This window comes from Pararge aegeria, chromosome 8, assembly GCF_905163445.1.
Source record: "Pararge aegeria chromosome 8, ilParAegt1.1, whole genome shotgun sequence".
In the NCBI taxonomy this organism is placed as follows: Eukaryota; Metazoa; Arthropoda; class Insecta; order Lepidoptera; family Nymphalidae; genus Pararge; species Pararge aegeria.
In genome coordinates this window covers 2,454,302-2,469,116 of record NC_053187.1, presented here as the reverse complement: position 1 = coordinate 2,469,116, position 14,815 = coordinate 2,454,302, and the positions used below count along the sequence as shown (strand labels likewise).

Here is a 14,815-nt window from a genome sequence, read left to right as displayed (position 1 = left end):
GACACTCAGATTTAAAAAAAAAAAACAGTAATTAATAGTAATAAATCTAGAATTAAAATTAGAATAAATTAAATTACAATTAAAATTCATTTAAATTTCTTCATTAATTTAAATTAATTTTTTTCATTAATCTAAATTTTTTTTTTTCATACAATTAAATTATATAATTTTTTGTTTGGAATCTGGTGCACTTTTTGCCAATGTTTAAAAAATACGTTGTCAGGGAATGCCTGAGCGATGATACTATTAGGAGCTTATTATTAGAATTTTCGACTGTAAAACTCGCAATTCTTTTACGAAGCACAGCGTAGTAGTCGGGGACTCCGGCATCGGCAAAAATGCCCGTCGCACTGCAATACCTCGCCTTTTTAACAAAAGTCGTTGTACTGGACGCTGAGGGTGTTAAAGGATCTTTTGGTGTAGCTGTTCCATAACTGCGAAGTATAAAAACTTAAACAATAAGCTTTAAACAGTGTTATTTTAACATTCTCAGAGCACCGATTTGGTGCAACGAAGTTGCATGGGTCAGCTAGTTTTCATAATATATTATGAATTTCCGCAAGGTAACGCCTGCTTTTATCCAATATCCGACAATGTAGAGCCCTCGCCGTGCACTTGTTGACGTGTCTGCGTGTGACAGGAAGTACAGAGTTCCTTTAAGCGGTTGTGGTACACGTAGACGTGCGGTTGCAACGTGTGTGTTCCATCAACTACCCCTCGTCGTCGCGTTGATTGTTTTTTCTTGGTCTTTTGATCTGGTCTAGAATATTTGTCTACCGACAAAGACGTGCCGATTAGCGATTTAGTATTCCGGTGCGAAGTCGCGTAGAAACCGATTCAAAAAATTCAAAAAAATTTAAAATTCATTTATTTCAAGTAGGCCTAATATAAGCACTTTTGAAACGTCAAGTCTGTCTGTTTGTAGTGATTCTACCACCGGTTCGGAAGGGGTTAGGGGTATGACTACCATACTCCCTAACAGGTTGGCCCGCAACCATCTTAGACTGCATCATCACTTACCACCACCGCCACACGTTAGCCTTTGTTACCACACTACCACGGTAGTGGTATAAAAAAAATCCCTCTCAAATTGAACAAACCATAGTTGAGCTACATCTTGTAAGACACGGTAAGGAACGGTAGCAGATATCAAATCAGTATCAGCAACATCCGCAGCAATAAAAATAAAAATGGTCTGTGGCGCAGGCCATCCGCAACTTCGCCAAGAGTCTGGAGAGCGCCCTGGCGTCGGGCGCCAGCGGAGCGCCCGCTATCGCACTGCGGGCGCAGGGCTCCGCCGCCGCCGCGCTGTCGGCCGCGCTGCGCCGCTACACGTCGCTCAACCACCTGGCGCAGGCCGCGCGCGCTGTGCTCAACAACCAGCACCAGATACAGCAGGTACCCGGCGTCGCACTCCTACTTCTCATAAACTAGCTGTTGCCCGCGATTTGGTCCGCGTTCATTACCTTATAAATACGAATACTAGAACTTATATGAGTAAAATGAGCGGTTATTGTTCAGGCTTTTCTTGGGATTACAAAAAATATTTTTGGTATTGATATTAACTATATTATTACAAATAAACTTACACTGCGAGGCTTCCGTCACTGATTCGACATTTTCGACTTATCAGTTCGAGGTCCTGCCAAAAAACCTGTAGGCTCGATGAATCAAAAAATGTGGCTGCACCCCACATTTTTTGATTCATTTCCTTTGTGGAGTGATATTAAATGATTGCTAGAGATTCGTATACTGTTTCCTTTGATAACTGATAATGATATTATGTAAATGATTTAGTATTATTGATTGCCCAAGTGCACAGTCCTAGTTAAGGCCACGAGGCTCGACGATTTTGTAAACTGTTTATGGTGCAGTGTTCGATAGACAGATTGGCCCGAACAGTGGCTATACATACAATACACAACCTGTCGAGCCGGCTAACACAGTTTTCCTTGTCGTTCGCACGTAGGCGACCCACAATACATATTGCTGGTTCATCGTACTGCGAATTCAAAACCCCTACATTGATTTTTCTTGATTTGTCTCTTTCAACGCAGCCATAGAACCTTGACCTTGACGTATAATGGATTATTTTATCTCTGTACAGATGTTGTCGGACTTAAACCGCGTGGACTTCCGCGTGGTGCGAGAGCAGGCCGCGTGGGCGTGTGCGTGCGGAAGTAATAGCACTGCGCACAAACTAGAGGCTGATTTTAAGGTAAGGACGTGTTAACAGTACATCTGTGAATGTTAACCTGCTTCGTTGCTCCAGTAGTTGGCACGGAAACACGAGTATCTAAGCAGAGAGTTTAACATACGTTAGGACGGACCGTAAAGGGGAGAAGTGATAGCAACGCGAAATGTTGCCATTAAAAAACAAACCTAGAGCATTAACGGATTTTGATAAAAGATAGACGTTATGCTTTTCGAAAAACTTTTAAATTCTTTTTCTTGTGTCTAAAGACGAAGTCAAACAGAAAGTAAAAAAGAGCGAATCGTGTCCCAAAAATTTAAATATATCACGACGAAGGGTTGACAATGCGACGCACGCTTTACATCACTCTTCGTCACATTACCTTGTAACGACGCAACGAGGTTACAATGCGTTTATCCGTTACGACGAAACGCGACGTAACGAATAATTGGGGATCGCCATAACCTGCAACTTACTGTGACCACACTATCCACAACGCTCATATTGATAATGCAATAAAAATCTTCTTGAATAGGCATTTGAGGTTGTACAGTGTGCACGTCTATTAAATATATATAATAATATAATTGGCATCCTCAATAAGGTCAAGCTGTACTTCACGCCTGAACAGCTTCTTGCCTTGTACCAAGCTCAAGTTCGATCGTGCATGGAGTACTGTTCCAATTATCAACTTGATATCCAGTAGATCGTCGTGCTAAGAGGCTCATCGGTTAACTAGGCAATAAAAAACATCAAAGTTTTCAGCATCGCCGCAAGGTTGCCTGTCTTTCGGTATACTATTAGTTATATTTCGGAGAGTGTGATCAAGAACTGTTTGATTTAGTTTCCCCCTCACATTTTCACCATCGAATCGCGTAGCACCGTAGGGATCTGCATCCCTACGTGGTTGATATACTTCGCAACTGATTCGCACCGCAAAGATCTGGAATGCCATTCCAGCTTCCATTTTCCCCTTCAAATCAAGAGTGAATCTCTAGGCAAGCGCGTGTTAGGAAAAAGGTAATTACAGCGCTTTATCTAAGATAAACCCAATGATTATATTATATATATCAACAAACCATAGTTTGTATACTCATTGATAGTGTATTGAAAATAGAATAATGGCCTTTAGTAGAATATCAAAGGAAAGTATAGGATCTATGGCGGTGACGCGAGTTTGACTAGATCGATAGGCGGGAAAAGAAAAGTAAGCACGGATTTGAATTAATTAATTGAGAATCTCTACGGTCTACTACTATTTTCCCCAATTTATTTAGCACGCGCTTCGCCTTAGGCTGCATCATAACTCAATATTACGGTATATTTACGTTTATTCATACAAGTTGTAAAACTTTCCGAATTCGGCTCATGAAAAATGTATTACGTCTCAAGTCGACGGCTCTTGTAAGTTTGGCGACAATTTATCTTGCTTCCTGACGGCGCGCTTGTTCCGAAGTGGCACACATACGTGCCGCGTGCCACACATACGTGCCGCGTGCCACTCGCAGCTCGTCATTCGTTTCGCACTCGTCTATATGAATTAAAATAAAAATCCCACGCTAAGACGCTCCTTCGTCTTCGGAGACATTTTCACTGTTGACCGCGCGGTCGCTGATGTGGGGTTGTCTCAGTCGCGGCTGGGGCGCGGCGCGCCGCTGGAGGCGTGGGCGTCGTGGCTCGAGGGCATGGTGCGCGCCGCACTGGCGCCGCACGAGCGCCGCGCCGACTACACGCCGCGCGCGCGCCGCCTGCTCTTGGACTGGTCCTTCTACTCCTCGCTCGTCATACGCGAACTGACGCTCAGGTAAGTGCGAGCCCTGTGCATCTGTGCTTTGCAGCGTATCAACAAAAAAATTTGGAAAATCCAAAAGTGCACGCCTCATAGCGGACACTCACATTTAAAAAAAAAAACCTAAAACAAAAACTCAATAAAAATTAAATAACAAATGAAATTAATATCTTCATGTCTCACGCGATTTTATGAGACGAAATTTACATAGCGCATGCGCGAATCTTTATTTTCCACATACTCTTGCATATAGGAAAAAATAGTTTTTGATAAATTATAATTAAACGACATTAGACTTAGAACGCTCGTATTAACTAGGAATCAGCACAGTGCATTACTTTATATAATAAAAAAAAAATATTCCGGTAAGATAATTTTTTCGTCCAATTTCTCTGCCACATACACGGATCCGTTAACACAGACACACGGACGTCCAAGAATGATTAGTTTTATTATTTACTATATTGAACAAGAATAATTGCTTATAAAATATATATCATATATGCTAGACAGATTATTTAACTGGATGTTAGTGCACTCATATTACTGTAACTGTACTGTTGTATACTTTTCGCTTGGCACTTAATTCCTAAGCAATTGTGGTTAATGTTATCGTTTATGTATAACTAAGTTGTGAAAACATCATTGTTTTATGTGATATACAAATAGGGAATTATTCTTATGTGTACTGTTTGTTTCCCTTGAAAAGCTAATAAATAAATAAAAATGTTATACGTTGCACTGTGCGGAGTGGTCTAACAAATTAAATTTGGCTCTATTGTACATCATGTATTTCGCCTTTACTTTGCTTTCAAACGCTTATGGTCATAAGTCAAGTAACTATTGAAACTGTTTTATGACTTAGTGCTTAAAAGTGTAAATCAGAGTCTGATAGCGGAAAAAAGTAGAACGTGTATAGAATTTGAATAGCGCCATTTTCCATGAAACATCAAACAAATACTGTCAACATTCAGAAGAGACGATTATTTATTTATTAATTTTTACAACTAACGACTACTATTACAGGAATTTTCCTAATGCAATAATTTTCTAGCGTAGATTCTGATGCACCTATCTACAGACATTAAAAGTATATTTTATTAGCTATCTACCTACTAAACATTATCAATATAACGAATGCACCACAGACTAAACATTGTGAGTTCAGTCAGAATATAATAAATATCCAAAACTTTCCGCATTTCAGTTTGAATTAATTCCTTACAAAATCACCGTTTCATTCGAAATTAAAAGCTAGTCTAACTCAGTCAGAAACCATTTTAACTTCTACTGAAATGTCGATGGATAAATGTTTTGAGTGACGTAGTTTAACTCAGTCATAAACCCATTTAACTTCTACTGAAATGTCAATGGATAATCATTTTGTGTGAAATTGTTGTTTTATGCACTAGTGAAAAAATGAATAGCGCTTTAACAGTAGTGGTTCTTTAGGTCGGCGGCGTCATTCGGCTCGTTCCACCTCATCCGACTGCTGTACGACGAGTACGTGTCGTTCCTCATCGAACGGCGCGTGGCCGACCACCGCCAGGAGCCGCCCATCGCCGTCATGCAGCGAGCTATGGTATGATCTTGAGACGCCTTTGGTCTTATGCTAAATGCCGACATCGTCTAGACTATGCGACAATTTATCCGGACGAGGACTGGCAGTGGCGTGCATAGAGCGCATGCACAGGGTATGCAGATGATACAAAATGAAGAAAACCTCCAATACGAAATTCAAAAAATTCAAAATTCAAAATTCATTTATTTCAAGTAGGCCTAATTAATAAGCACTTTTGAAACGTCAAGTCAGTCTGTTTGTATTGACTCTACCACCGTTTCGGCAGATTCCACTGAGAAGAGCCGGCAAGAAACTCAGCAGATTGCTCTATTCCAACATCATTTTAAAGTTTAACAATCTTTAGAATATTTCTGTTTTGTGAGAGATGAGGAGTGGCCTGCTTGTAGTAACCACGATTTGTTAAATGTGTTTTAATATATTGTTTAAACTTAGGTAAAGGTAGTCTAATATTACCTTCGGTATAATGTTATAAAAGCATATACCCATCCCCACAAAGGATTTCTGTACTTTTCTCAGACGATATGCAGATATCACTAATTTATGTCCGTGTCTAGTTAGTCGACTTTACGAGTTATAAATACTTAAGGGTCGGCTTTGTTTTACTCTTACAAAGCCTATCCTTAAGTTCTTTATAACTCGTAATGGAGATTTTATACATTTTATATAAACTGTATACCCTGCGCATAACCTTTATGCACGCCACTGAGGACTGGCCTCTGTATTAATCGTACGTGTAAATACGTAAGCCCATCAATAATTGTGGCCAACACCAGTGGCGGTATATAAGCCATAATATAAGCCGAAAAGCCGAGCTTGCGTTATAATAAATATCTCTTTTAAAATTTGCTCGACTATTCCGAAATGTAAATCACAAAATAAACTTTGTAGAAATATCGAGGATCGATGACAATACACTGATCTGAGAAGATTATTCCAATTTTCAATATAAAAAATAAGATTTTTTAGTTTTTTCGAACTATTAATTACAATTACTACAGCGCCATCTAGACCCAAATGTAAAAAACCCTAGACCCAAATGTAAAAAACCTATGGCGTTTCCAACAGATGGCGTTCGCGTACCTAACAAATACCACAGAAAACATTAAGCTACTAGATGGTAGAGGGCGTTAGCTGTTACTTTTTAAAATCACGGAATTGATAGTAGATTAGATCAAATAACAGTTTAAAATAAACCAAACTAAAAAGTAGAAAATAAATAATAGTTTAAAAAAAACTAAAAAACACGCTTTTTATAAAAAACCGAACTAAAAAATAGAAAATATTTTAATAAATTTAAATTAAAAATAGTGATAAAAATTTCAATAAATATAAATTAATAATAGTGTGAATAAAAAATATATTTTATTTAAAAAAAAGCGTGGGGTGCTTTTTAAGATATTATCAAAATAATAATCACTCTACTCATATCTGTCAATAAAATATTTATAACTATTGACACCATGCACCCCACGCTTTTTTTTACAATAAAATATATTTTTTATTCACACTATTATTAATTTATATTTATTGAAATTTTTAACACTATTCTTATATTAAATTTATTAAAATTTATTTTCTATTAATTTTTCTCTATACGCGCCAAAATATCACGATCGTGCTCCAATCTTGTCTTCGTACACGCGCTCTCGCTTTGTCTCGCTCATTGGTTATATGGGGCTTTTATTTTAATGCTTTCGCTCATAGGAATTTTAATGTATTTAGCAGAGACAATCTAGATTATTTAAAATATAATTTTATTTTTATTTTCCAATATACAGATTTCTATTTGCAAGCCACTTCGAAATTTAAATAATACCTTTGATAAGTTACCCCCTTTATTGCCATGATCGCAGTAAAAGGTCGTTCCATTTTTAAATTATTCGATAGTAAGAGTTTTCTATGTTATTTATTTGGTTAAACCACGCGAAACCACGGCATATATAGATATTGTTTAAACTTTCGCCGACTGCTGTTCGCATTTATTGGACCAGTACAACAATTACGATTTATCTCGAAGACGGTTGTCAAAATAATACTCAAATAAGCAAGCATGTTTGAGAAAAAGTTCTTTTTTCACACCGCTGTTTTGTCTCCTATTATAATTCTTCAGACTAAAGATATGTATTCTCAATAACTTTCTACTAGTAATGCGATAAAGACCTGACCATATTAAAGGCCACATCTTGGTTGCTTGTTCATGCGATTGGAAAGAACTATTAGTAGATTGTTCAACAAGGGCGTAAAGCAATGTCTTACGTTACGGGCGCCGGCATAGATCGCAAGCAACAAAGTAGGTTTACTCAAAATAAATGAATTTAGAATTTTGATGCGTACATTACATGAGAAGTACACAGTAGTGAGATGATCGCGATAACCATATTCGTAAACTTAAAACTAAAGCTACAAGGGATCCAAAAGCGTCCTGGCCTAAGAAGAATCCCACAACAAACTTAGCCGGGTGTTTTTTTTTGTTATCACCATCTCACATTGTCATTTAAAATTATTAGAAGAGCAACCTGGTCAGAGCGATAATCAATACAAGGATATGTAATAAGGCATTGTCGAGCTAGTTGTGTGAACAAATATTTTCTCAGGACGATGACGACGAGTTACCCGAGGAGCCCCCGCGCGAGCCCGAAGAGGAAGACGGCGAACAGGACTGGGAGTGGGAGGACGAAGACGACGAGCCGCCAGACGTCAAGCGAGCCAAGAGCGACGAGTAGCGCTGGTAAGTTGTATTCACAGGATTACAGCACGACAAATTACACCACGAGTTCACTTATTCGTTCTCGTTTGAGTAAACTGCGATTCGTATGGTATCGAAAGAGCTATATCCATTAGTTACAATACTTATAATTTATGAATTTCTTAATGACAAGGTTGCTTGGAAGCATCCGACTCCGCTTTCATGTCTCACATGATAGAAAAATGAAGAAGAAGAAGAAAAAGTCTTTATTGCACATACAAATATAAAGCCAGGTTAACAAAAAAAACAACGATAATATACATATGCACAAAGGCGGCCTTATCGCTTGAAGCGATCTCCTCGAGACAACCTGCAATGTGTACCCAAGTGCAATACTCAAATTGGGCTAATTGTATACATTACATATACAATACATACTAATACTACATATATATACATATATATATATATATGTAGTATATATATATATATATATATATAGTTAAAACAAATATCTTTATATATATCTATATAAATATCCGTATATATATCAATATATAAACTTAAATACATATTTTTATTAAAACATACACATAAAATACATAGATGAATGTTTAAATGTAAAATATATAATGTTGATGTTCGAAAAGAACAACTGCTGAAGTTCTTGCCGGCCTCTTCTCGGTAGAATCTGCCTTCCGAACCGGTGGTAGACTCACTACAAACAGACAGACTTGACGTTTCAACAGTGCTTATATTAGGCCTTCTTTACATTAGGACAGAAGCTAGTAAATAAAATAAATTGGAATTTGTTTGTGCTAGGGGTAGCTTCATGCATATGTGCCCATAACATAATGTTGTTTTCTATTCATTTCAGGATGTTTGAGTGTAATTTACTCATCCAGCAAATGGGACAGCAATGAAAAGTTGAAGAATATAACTACGCAGTCCTCTATGGAAAAAAATTAAGTGTGCAATCTAATCAAACTTAACATTTTATGATATACTCAAAACAGTTTGGTGTTATGTGTTATAAAGAGACACTCTGGTCGAGTTCAAAAACTTAAAATATTTATATGTGAAAATAAAATATTTTTAAATAAGGTATAAATTGTAATAAAGCTTGTCGCACATTACGAGAGGAGACGTAAGCGATGCTTTTTTCGTGATCTCGGTACATATATAGTGTTGAGCTTGTGAAAGAATGCGTATGACGTCATTCATATCGTTTCAGGAGGAATTCACTGGTAACGCGGAAGGACTTGTAAAACGAATAAGGCCTTTGGTTATTACTGGGGGAGAAATAGTCCCTCCCCACAGCAAAAAGCTTAGGTGTTTTCGTTACTTGGAGCTGAAGAATCATATTAGTATTTTTTAACATGAATACATTAATTTTAAAGAACGGCCGATTGGCGCAGTTTGCAGCGACCCTGCTTTTGAGTACAAGGCCGTGGGTTCGATTCTCACAACTGCAAAATGTTTGTGTGATGAGCATGAATGTTTTTCAGTGTCTGGGTGTTTATATGTATATTCTAAGTATTTATGTATATTATTCATAAAAATATTCATCAGTCATCTTAGTGCCCATAACACAAGCTACGCTTACTTTGGGGCTAGGTGGCGATGTGTAGTATATTCATTATTATTATATATATATATTTATCGTAGTATATTTATTATTATTATTATAAAGAAATAAGTTAAGCATTTATTTCTAGAATTATATTTTTTCACAGTTCCTACTTGTTGATCACCTGTTTTCTCTATACAAAATTAATGTTGAAATTTTAATTGAACTATTCGTAAATAAAGCCCCTACCTAACAAAAGTGTGGTGATAGATGTCACGTCATTCGCGTTTGCAGCACTCGGATACTGAAAAATACGTAATGTGCGATAAACTTACATCTATTGTGAATAAAAAATGAATACCCTCGTAATATCTAGTCATTTACAGATGCTGTATGTAGACTGAGAGACATTGGCGATAAATCTATTACATAAATACATTAGTGCTAGATTATCTGTAGCATTACTGTAAAAACACACAACGATTTTTCAGATTGTTTAGTACTTAGACAAATTAAATAATGAACAATCCGGGCATATTTGAACCCTTTAGTTAAAACAATTATCTTTAACGTTAACCTGGAAGTTAACGTTAATTAACGTTAGTTAACGTTAACCTGGATGATAGAAAAAACACACGAAAAGTTATATTAATGTGAAACTTCTTAAACGGCTAGACAATTTTCTTTGACAAGAATGGATAGTCTAATTACAAGGTAACGTTTGGATCCCAGCGTAGCAGAACTGCTGATATGAGCATTACTGAGCAGCTATTTTTATTTTATGTATTTCTTTGATTGCCGATCTTGCCGGCGTCTCTTACTCTATTATGTAAAAAGGCTCGGTATTGTTGTAAATAAATTGTAAGGTATACATATTAAATACTGTTAGAACCTCCATTTTTTATAAAGCACATAGTATGAAATTGTGTGTTACAAGACATAATATCATATTATCGATGGGAAATAATTTATAACCAATTAAAAAAATTGTTTTGTTTAAATTTTTTGCCTATCGATGAAATTGTGTCTTTATGGAGACTAATGCTGTATTTTTAAATCTTCGAAGTTTGTTTATTTGCTTTAACACAAATATGTGAGGAGAACCAGAATTGAATCGTTTTAAAATTAATTAAATGCATGTAAGATTGCATTGATTTTAAAATTTAGTAAAGTTTTAAAGATTGGTATTTTTTTATAAATACCTTTATTTATTCCGGTATTTTTAAGGCTAAGAAAGAAGTTCGTTAAAGAGTAGATATAGTATATTAAAGGTAATCACATACAATATTTTCGTGTCTGTTATGCTACTCTGATTCTCTGTGACATTAAAATTGTTACTACAGTCGATTCACTATACCTTGTCCCCTTTATAATATCGGGGACAAGATAAAGTGAATGGACTATAAGTACAAATTACATTTAAAGAAGTCCTACAAGAACTTGCAAGTTATAAATATGATCATTCAGATACTCAGGTTTTTTGTTATTAGAAATTCTACCCGTCTTGTATGGATATATAGCCTAAGCCCATATCGCTGTTCAAACATGGTTACGACTCAATGTCACAGCGAATAACTTAGATTAGGTCTATCACATGGCATGCCGGGCGATGCACTTTTTAAATAAATTAAATTCGTATAGGTACACTGTAAAATAATTGTTGTACACCTTTGACGGTCAATGAATGTATAAAACAACTTCATAACTACGTAAAGACAGAAACTGTCGTTGTATATAAATTTAATTATACATGTATATTTATTTTTGTGCATATTACCAAAGAATAATGTTTTTATTTGCTCAGTCTTTGTACATAAACTGTTTTTAATTAAGTCTGATTTATATTACGAAATTAGTGGCGTAAAATTAGTTTCGTGACATCAATTTCATCAACAATTTCGCCAGTTGACCTCTTATTTCAGGACGCATGTATTGTTGAAATTGTTGTTGAATCGCAAGTGTTGAATTCGAATTCAAACTAAGCTTTCTAATTTTATTGCATCTCTTGTTCGTCTATTAAAATAGATGGGCTTGATCGCAATTTATTTTATAATAACTTGATTTCAAGATTTAAAAACGTTTAATAAACCTACAGAAAAAGTCAGACCAAAGTAAAACTGTGTAATAATGATTTCCTTTCTTATTTTAATGGATAGAACGAGATGAACTAACTGGAATTTCGTTTAGTTTTAGTTCACCAGAATATACACTAACACATTTTAAATATTGTTGTTCCAATTTATATTACCGTAAAAGTACTTATTAAGTAAGAAATTCTACCTATTTGATAGGCTATTTTAGATTTACGTACACTTTAAGTATATACCCAATATTTTCTCAAAAGATGCACGCACGCACGTAATATTTTTCGAAATGTATAATTTAAATTTTTAACAAAATTTCCTTCTCCTATAAGGGCTACTACATGTTAACTAACGCTCTCGCAATCATACATTTTATTCAAATGTACATACCTCTTTAAAGTTATATGGAGAAATATATTCATAAAAATATCTTATACCAGAAAAGACCAGACCTATTATAAATTATTTTTCAACTCGGGTCGCCTATTTACAAAGCAAAAATACACACAGAATTGTATCTTTTCATACAGAAATGTATGGCACAAATGTTTGATCATTTTTCATCGTTATTTCAGGCGATGGATGACCTCTGCTGGACATACAGATTATATGCTGTACAAATGGACTCCCACACTCCAAGGTCTTGTCCGTTTCTGTCTAGTTCCCTGCTAAAGCCAAGGGTCCTTTGTAGTAGCCCTCGATCTTTATATTTTTTATATAAAATAGTTATATTCAATCGTTATCTTCATAGCTAAGTCGGTTCACATGGAGTTTGTATATTAGCTTGGCAACGTCTAGGTTTCTTAAACGTGTTATATAAATGCCGAGTTGACCCGTCCGACCCCGCAATGTGCACTGCTCGTGCATTTTCCTCTATATATATGGGTCGAAGGGATCTGAGAGACCAAACCATGGCGTAAATATATTGCGACCAATCACAAGGCTTGGTGACACTTCGTGACGATTTGTGATTGGTCGCAAGCACGACGCAAATATGTGCACGATACAACTGTGCTTTCCATCGGTTAAAACGTTTATATTACATAACTTTTTCATGATTAACTGGAGACGATTTTGATATGGCCTTATCTCATATCAATATAGTAAATAGAAAGTTTCTGCAAATTGTAGGTCTTTACTTTTTACATATCGGATATTAAGTATTAAAAAAACTAGCTAAAAAGGTTTGAAGGTTTAACATGGTCCAGAGATAGTATAAAATAATGTGTATATGGATTTTTGGGAAGAAAAAAAATGATTTTTAAATAGCACTTATGAAACAACTTTCAGGTCCAGTTTAAGGCTCTAAAAGATTATAATGCAAAATGAATTCCAGAATTTTACGTATAGGTAATATAAGAAAGTACGATTAATTGATCTGTAATATACAGGGTGGTAATTTGAACTTGTGCAATAACTCTTTATGAAGTATTACCGCTTTATACAACGATTAAATGAAAACCGAAATAATACTTCAGAGGCTTTAAAGGTACATTATTTACTGTCTCTGAGACTTATATGTGAAACCGAAACGCTAATGGTTTTTGAGTAACCCACTACAATCTACAAAATTACAAATGACTCAAGTATACGATTATGTTTTTATTATATTGAATATTATTTTCGCACTTAGATAAGTTTTAAATATTCTTTTTTTATCATAACTTTTTTATCTTGTCCTCTCTAAGCGAATAATGGCGACGACCTTGAAGTTTGACTCTACTATACCGTTTCATATTTACCACTCTGTATAAAGCTTAAAGTTATTATTAACGTAGTTTCCTTCGACAATTCTATCACATTCCTTATAAATTATAATAGTATAATGAATATAATAAAATAATAAATGTTTAATAAATGTCTATTAGTCTGGGCCCTAAATTCAGTATAACATTGTTACTGTAACACTGTTAATGACAAAAAATTTAAAATTCGCCAAGTATTTGAAAAATTGTAAAAAGTAAACGTTACAAAAATGCATTTCGTGTATAGTTAATATTAAAATCTAATACAGGATCAGGGCCCTGAATAGGTGTAACCGTGATGATTTTGTATAACGTACTAAAGTGGCATCACTGCGAGCAAGTTTAACACGACTATTCCAATAAAGTTAATATGTCGATGTATATAAAGCACGCCTCGAAGGAATGCTCAGAAATGATTTTGGGGGAAGGTGTAGTCGTAGTAGCGTTACTCTTGCTCGTGGATGTTACTCTGTGTCGCCTATGTTGATGCCTTATCTTAATAGGGCCCTTATTATGACATCTAAGCGTTACGATATGTCCACGCACAGCTAATATCGCGCGAGCAACTTGCTTCAGACGATTTTGTACGGGCTTACTACGTCGAACCAGGCGCTAAAGCGCTAAAACTTTCTTGACAGCAAAAGCCTTCGCGTTCAAAAAAAGACCGGTTTTTTTTTTGGTAACTTCCTGGTAAACGCTCGGTCACTATATCTACGGAATGGTCGCACATGCAACTAAGCTCCAGTCGGTGGAAGCATATCAGTATAGATAACTAGGTTTCAAGCCGATTGAGCCGATTCTGATACCAAGAGGGTGCCATTTAGAAACCGATAACGGGTATGAGATTAATACACTGCCATGCCCCATCCAAGAGCTCCAGATTGTCTTGCTTCAGTTAAAGCATTTTATGATCGCGTCTATACAGAAAATAAACCTGTGCAGATACACCATTGCAACATAAAAAAATGGGAGTTCCGGAGCAGGTTACAATGTCATAATAATAAGGGCCCTACCTCTTTGGAGGTACAGTGAATGTAAAAATAAACGGTTGTGTTTTAGAGCAAATAATTGTTACTAAAGTTGTGAAATTAATGTAATCATGAACATGTCCTTAAGAGTACGAAAAGAAGTATCTCACTAAGTTCTTATCCAGAAGGGCGATCAT

General features: G+C 35.8%; 1 protein-coding gene across 2 annotated transcripts in view; it reads left to right on the top strand.

Annotated features, from left to right (window-relative positions):
* Positions 1-9,654, top strand: part of LOC120625637 (transcription factor RFX3) — a 32,008-nt gene extending 22,354 nt beyond the window's left edge. For both annotated transcript variants that reach the window (XM_039892724.1, XM_039892723.1), the window contains 6 exons: positions 1,207-1,398; positions 2,108-2,218; positions 3,826-3,998; positions 5,436-5,565; positions 8,160-8,293; positions 9,129-9,654. In XM_039892724.1, the coding sequence (XP_039748658.1) occupies positions 1,207-1,398; positions 2,108-2,218; positions 3,826-3,998; positions 5,436-5,565; positions 8,160-8,288 (735 nt within the window). In that variant the 3' untranslated portion in view covers positions 8,289-8,293; positions 9,129-9,654. The remainder of the gene's footprint in view (positions 1-1,206; positions 1,399-2,107; positions 2,219-3,825; positions 3,999-5,435; positions 5,566-8,159; positions 8,294-9,128) is intronic.
* Positions 9,655-14,815: the final 5,161 nt, after the last annotated feature.